Source organism: Rattus norvegicus, chromosome 19 (genome assembly GCF_021556685.1).
Source record: "Rattus norvegicus strain SHRSP/BbbUtx chromosome 19, alternate assembly SHRSP_T2T, whole genome shotgun sequence".
Classification (NCBI taxonomy): Eukaryota; Metazoa; Chordata; class Mammalia; order Rodentia; family Muridae; genus Rattus; species Rattus norvegicus.
In genome coordinates this window covers 14,246,237-14,253,344 of record NC_141552.1, presented here as the reverse complement: position 1 = coordinate 14,253,344, position 7,108 = coordinate 14,246,237, and the positions used below count along the sequence as shown (strand labels likewise).

Below are 7,108 nucleotides of genomic sequence, written 5' to 3'. Positions count from 1 at the left end.
AAATTTGCTGCATTTAGTGCGTGTGTTGGCAGGCATAGGGAACACCTGGCTGCTTACATCTCTTGGTCATTATAGAGTAGTGGGAGAACTGAGATCCACTGAGGAGGTCTCTCTCTCTCTCTCTCTCTCTCTCTCTCTCTCTCTCTCTCTCTCTGGTTCTTTTTTTTTCTGGAGCTGGGGACCGAACCCAGGGCCTTGCCCAGGGCAAGTGCTAAATCCCCTACCCCCTGAGGAGGTCTCTTAAGCAAAGACCAAACTCCTTGCAGTTACACTGGGTTCCAGGCTTGTTCTCCTGTTTAGGCTTCACTGTGGTCTATGTACACTCAATGCATTCTCCCCATGCAGGTTCACATGGACTGAACTCAGAAAGCTGGGGTTAGGAGAAAGATGTCTGGTTAAATAGTCCACCAGGTTCACATTGTGTCAATGTGATTTAATCTAAGGACAAAGAAGTGGAGTTTCTCTGATGGCTTTCTTCTAAACCCTTGAAAGGATCACTGGGGTTTGACCTCAGTACTTCATACTTCTTGCTGGGTCAGCAACACTCAGGGAAGCTTGAGATTGCCATAGGCACAGTATTAGGCTAGATATACTGAGTAGATGATACTAAGTTGTTCAGATGGTCATACCCATTTGCATGGGTTCTTAATGTGCACCTAAGGAAAGAGAGATTAATTTCCTGAGAATAGGAAGATCATTTCCAGTTCTTTTCTATCATTCCAGATTGAAAGACTGGTAGGGAGAGAATGGTAAATAATCAAGAATTCACAGATGATGCTTTGAATGAATGGTGGGTTTCTGTGCTGGTTTTAGACAGGGTCTCAAGTATCACATGTTGCCCTCTACATGGCTGGCCAGGTTCACTTTGAGCTCAGATGAACCTCCTTCCACTTTCCAATAAATAGGCTTACAAGAGTGGCCTCCAAGGACTGTGAGGACAGCATTAGCCTTTGACAGTGGAGGTGTGCAACCCACAACTATAGTTTTAGCCACCTTTTTCCATGTCTACCAGCTATTTCAGATTGTTGCTGTTCTATGCCTGACAATCAAGGACGCAGAAAAATAACCAGATAGAGAGCAAAGACATGGTGATCACATCCTTACCTCTTCTGTACATTCTGGATGAGGTTTGTTAAAATTCCAATATTGCAAAAAGCTTTATATAGGGCCCATCACATCAAGGGTCACTGTGCACTGTTCTATCTAAAATGGTCTAATCAGAACTGACTAACATATAACACTTCATGCAGTCCTCATATGAGAAGCTTGAGCTTTTTGCTTTGACTTTTTCTTTTCTCTTTCCTTCTTATTTTTTGATATATAAGTTGAGAGAAAGATAGTTAGGGCCATGAATTTGCCCCCAAAATTTGAACTACGGATGTGATCAATCAGTGTTAATGTGTGAATTCTATACAGTATTCATTTTTTACTATGATAGATGCTTTTGTGTTTGGTGTGGTGGCCATTTCCCAGTGTACAGGTGCTGGGACCTTGCTCTATCCACTTAATGATGTTTATAGCTTCATTTTAGATGTTTATGTGCACCCCCTATATCTCTTGACTATTTTATTTTTCTGACAGAAGCTCATGGTATATCTTACTCAGGCTTGTGAGCAGTGCTCCTTTGTCGACATTGGTGCAGAGAGGAGAACCCCACAAGCAGAATGAGGTTCCCTTCACTGGTGGCTCTAATTTGCACTTTCCTCTGCCAACTGGTCTCCACACTTTGCCTAGCACTTTAAAGACATCAACTCTTTCTCCTAAGGAATTTCTTGGCAATTATCGATTGCTAAGCACATGACTTCATGAGTGTACCCTAACACACACCCATGTTGTAACCTACCATGCAGTCTATTTCTGGATGTGATTTAAAGCACCCATAATAATGAGACAGGAGAACTTTTGACTGCATATTCAAGCTGGTGTGAAATCTCAGGAAGTTTTAATGGCTAACATTGGTGAATGAGGACGATTTGAGTTAGGATGAGACATTTTTGGGCAGGATTTGGAAGGAAACATTCATTTAGATGCATAGGAATTACTAAGGTTTTTATAATCAAGCCTAGAGGAAAATTTGGCTTTGGAAGAAGGAGATGCTCAGTGGCTCTGCCCCGGGAAAGTCTCCTGGAAAGGGCACCTCAGCTTATGCTCAGTACAGGGAGAACATTAGCAGGGAGACAAAGTCTGCTCCCCATGACATCTGCTGTCCCTTCTATGACACTCTATTGTCTCCTAGAGAGTTCTGGCATCCTCTGTGATGTCACCAGTGTTGTAGTGACAACCAGTGCCCTAGTTTCTCTCAGACTGAGTCTGGTGGTTACATCCTAAGACATGTTTTCCCGTCTTCACAACCGTTTTGGGAGGGGGAACGTTGATTGTGGAGAGACTAGAGTGAAGGAGTCTGGCCTTTCGTCTCAAAGTAATGATGGACAAAGACAGCACTTCTGGGGAATGTGTAGTAAGTTCTGGGCAGTATATTTTGAGCTTCCTGTCAGGGGGGCTGCAGGCTTAAGCTGACCTTTCTAGCAATGGGCCACAGCAACTGGTGCATCTGAAAAGGAATTGAATTTCCATGAATATCACAATTCCTGAAAGTCAAGGATTTCAGAACTTTAGATTCTCTATCCCCACTGGGAGGATATGGTTAGGCCAATGCTATTACACTGTGAACTTCTGGCCTTTACTTTTCAGTTCATTTGGTATGTTACATTGATATAAAAACACGATCAGGAGTCATGGAGGGTCCACCTTTTCTGAGTTTAGACAGGGCAGCAATGTACTTCACTATCATTGCTTCTTTAAATACAGTGGATATCTGACAGTAGGAACAGGGAGAGAATTGTGCTCCAGGCAATAACCTTATGTTCTTACTCCTTCTCTGATTTCTTCTAATTGCAGGGTCATCGTTAGCTTTATATATTAGAGATGTGTGTTACAAACATGTTTCTACAATACCAAAACTATTTGGAACATATAGACCAAGATTCAGCCTGTAACCTATGGGTTCTTCTGGGGCGTTGGATATTTCAAATAGGGGAATTGATAAATCTGTTGACCATGTCCTCCCTGGAAATGCGTTTTAAATCCAAAGTTGTTGGCCTAGAGTATCAGGGTAGGACATCTGAGTGTCTCCAATCACTCAAGTCTTGGATGGTGAATTTATCATCTGAGTTCTGAAACCACAGGGGTGAGGAAACAAAGCTGTACCCTGTTCAGCTGATAAGAATCCTGGAGAAGCCATCTCCATGGTACATGTAAGCACGTGATGTCCTGCATAGGGCACACCTGGCTGCTTACATCTCTTGGTCTCTATAGAGTAGTGGGAGAACTGAGATCCACCGAGGAGGCCTCTTAAGCATAGACCAATCGCCTAGCCGTGACACTGGGTTCCAGGCTTGTTCTCCTGTTTAGGCCTCACTGTGGTCTATGAACACTCTATGCATCGTGCCAAGAAGGAAAAGGAGAGGCTGATTGAAGAGCTGCAGCTCATTACCGAGGAGAGAAATGACCTGAGAGATCACCTGAGGTTTCTGACAGAGAGATCCATGAAGAACGGGGATGAATCGCTCCAAATTCTCTTGTTTCATTCCTGGGACTGCAAGGTCACCTTCATCTTATCCTATTAAGGTTTTGGGTTCTAGAAAGCTGTGCCTCCCTAACCACCCTGTGCTAAACCTCACCTCCCATATAGAGGAGATTCAGAACCTTGACCCTTCCTGAGGAGTGAGATGGAAAATGGACTCATCTGCTTCCATTTATTGAAAAGCAGATCTTGTGGTCTGAATGAAGAATTCGGGGATAAAGTCAGGGAGAGTGAGTGTCTAGTGTGCATTTGCAAAGCCCTTGACAGCTGGTGGCTTTGCAAGATTGTAATTGCAGTGAGTTTATGGTGAGTCTCTGTACTTGCTAGGCAGGGGACTGAGTGCTGGAAGATCCAGGCAGCAGCCTGAGGGGCCTGGTCCAAAACTGTTCATCTCAATGCTTGACTAGAAGGTCTCAGGCTCAGGCCTGTTTGTTATTGTCTGTGTGTCTTGCCCTCTGAGACAGCAATGGTGCATGCATTTCTCCTGGTTCTCACAGTGCTCTCTGTTTCCATATTTGTCTTTCTCTGACTCTGTTTACATTTCACTTTTTTGTGGGTGTGTCTTAGTCTGTGAGTCTGTGTGTGCATACATCCAAATGCATATGGACAACTTTTAAATGTTTATATTTCCCTCCACATTGGAATCTAGGGGTCTATGTCCTGGCCTTAGTATTTACTTGTAACACCTTCATGGTGAAGTGAATGCTTTGTTCTGGGAGCCCCACTGTCAACAGCACAGTTCTTTGCCTATGTGGCCACTTTGTCTGTATATTTGTATTCGTTGTGCAGATTATAATTTTGTGATGATATATGGTCTATTATCAGGACAGGAGAAAAGAAATCACAGGTTTCTGGGTGTGTTGGGTGGGGGAGCATGGAGAGGTGTGGCCTAGGCTCTTGATAGCTCAACTGGCTTGACTGCAGATTTCCTCTTGGTTGAACAAAGGGAGCCAGGGAAGCCTCCATCTGGATGCCGAGATTCTGGTGTCCTGGACGCAGAAAAACACGTTTCTGAAGCTGAAGAATATCCAATATGTAGAATTCAGAAGGTGTCCTTCCAGGACTGGGGTAGTACAGGACCCACCCTGAGTTCATATCTTCCTAAATGCTGATGTTCATTGTATTCTATCATTTGGGGCCAGGCCACACTTCAGGCCAAATCCATATTATGGAGACCTGGAGAGAATGGAGGAGGCAGTCATGTCAATTCTGCACAACTTAGACATGGAGAACACTGAGATCCTTGAGAACAGCCATAAGCTGAAGAAGGAGATTACCTTCTCTAGGTAAGTCCTGGTCAGAAAGCCTATCACCTGTGGAATGGCCATTTCTGATTTCTTTGTTCTGGATTGGTCGGTCTTCAGCTCTGGTTCTATCTCTTGTGCTGTTTACACATCGGTGTGCCAGGGTCATTAGGACTCAGTTTTCAGTTCCATAAAAGAGTGTTCCTCATCCCAGGATTGTCTAGGCATCTTCAGAAGGCTCTAGATAGAACAGCACTGATGGAAGTCAGCAGAAGGTTATTAGGCTGACCTGGACCTCTGGGGTCACACCAGGTTTTACAACACTCAGTGTGTGGACCACATGGTTAGCATGACCTTCTCTTGGTGCTACTGACCTCCTTTGAGGGTGTTGGCCCACTGCTAATTGATGTTGCCCCCATGCATTGGGCTTTCATGGATAGATGTAGATCTGTGTTCATTTTGAGAGATGTGGACACTAATTGGTGCTCAGGCCAAGCAAACAATTTTTTCTTCCCCGAATTAACTCTTTGTGGTTTGTGCAGCAGCATTATGTGTATCGAGATGTATTTTATTAAGTCTGCATGGGTATCTGGGACCTGGTAGAGTTAGTGGTACTTGGGAGTAGGAATGGGAGGAAGGGGCAGCATGATCTTACTATGCAGACTGTATTTCCAGAAACCTGCTCAGCCAGCTCCTGATGGAGAACACATGTAGGAAGAAGTTGGCCCCACTGAAGCAGGAGAGCAAGGAGGTACATCTTGCTTGTGCACTGAACCAGAAATATTTGGTTGACTTCAACAAGTAGGATAAAGACCAGCAACGTCCAGACCCAGCATCATCTGGTAGGGACAAACAGCTCTGTTAGCTTAACAATATCTGATAAAATTTGCCAATTTGATACATCTTTGCTTCCTCCTACCTCCTTTCTAATTTACACTCACAACCAGCCAACCACCTCATGTAATGGAATTGTTCATTGCTCTGCCTATGCACAAGTATTCTGGGAAGTTAACCACTTTTCAGAAATGGAATTATATTGCAAGTATATTTTGCTGCTCTTTTTGAAGCTGCAGTCTAGAAATGGTGACAGATTAATAACACACCTCATTATTGCATATCCATGTGATAGATTGGATCCTATGCAGAGCTTTGAACAAGTTCGTGGTTCTTTGACAAATGACACTCTGTGGTCCTGTGACTTCTTGTGTAGGAAGCACCTTTCTGGGATAAGAACTAAGTGCAAATGTCAAATTAGTACTTGTCATTGGCTTTAACCTTGGTGACATATGGACATCTCCTTTCTTCTGGCAACCCAATGAGGTCTCTTCCCATTGCCCTGTTCTTGGTTTGCACTGGTATAAGTCTGGGTCCCATATTGTCAGCCAACATTACAGTGAGGCTTGCCGGGGATTTTGCCCTACCTGCAGAGTTAGCAACAATGATATCAGTTAAAAGGTCCATGTCGACTGTCCAATAGAACTGAGGTGGTAGAAGGCAGCATTCTGACAGCTGGCTAGCATTTCCCCACCAAATCAGTGTCTTAAAAACTGCCTTCCTCTCCCAGGTCTCAGAAAGTGCAAGAGAGCTGGAATTGGACACACCCCAGTAAGAGAGCTTCCTGAAGAATGAGTTGCTTTCTCAGGAGTCCCTGATGACAAACATCCTGAATGGTAACAATATTTTTTGGATGAATATTCTTCCTCAGAGTTAATTTGTCATTTCTTAGAGACCCTAAATTTATATAACACTAAGCCAGCCTGACTGATTGAGGTCTTACTCACTTTCTTCTTCAGAAAACACAACTTGAGAGACAGCTTGGGGGACCGCCTTTCATTATGTGAGCTAGAGGAGAAACAGCAATACATCTGTGCTTCTACATGTTCGTTAAGAATATGCTTATGTTTAGAAATTTTTTTGTTATGATTTTAATTGAAGTTTTCTTTTTGTTGTTTCATATTTATATGTTCTTGTTACTATTTTTTACTTTCAAATATTTTTAAATATTTTTATTCATTTTAATCCTGTTGTGTTGTAAAAATGTATTTGTTATGAATAAAAATTGAATTCTATCTCTTGACTCTTAAGACCATCATTCTTACTCAAGGGTTCTGTGGACCTAGAACTGACAGCTAGAGATGGATCTCTGCATGTTCTATGGAGCCTGGGCTAATAAGTGAATTCAAACTCACTAAGGGGTACCCAGTGTGATAGTGTTTTTTGTGTGGATAATGTGGCTGTGTCTCCAACAAACACTTTATGATGTAATCACTGACATACTTTA

General features: G+C 43.1%; 1 protein-coding gene across 1 annotated transcript; it reads left to right on the top strand.

The window, feature by feature from the left end:
• Positions 1-2,262: 2,262 nt before the first annotated feature.
• On the top strand, positions 2,263-6,896 carry LOC147998817 (uncharacterized). Its single transcript, XM_087595509.1, has 6 exons — positions 2,263-2,458; positions 3,412-3,602; positions 4,726-4,869; positions 5,503-5,669; positions 6,392-6,497; positions 6,621-6,896. Exons 2-4 carry the CDS (start codon positions 3,559-3,561, stop codon positions 5,630-5,632), a joined length of 318 nt encoding a protein of 105 aa, XP_087451635.1. The 5' UTR covers positions 2,263-2,458; positions 3,412-3,558; the 3' UTR covers positions 5,633-5,669; positions 6,392-6,497; positions 6,621-6,896.
• Positions 6,897-7,108: the final 212 nt, after the last annotated feature.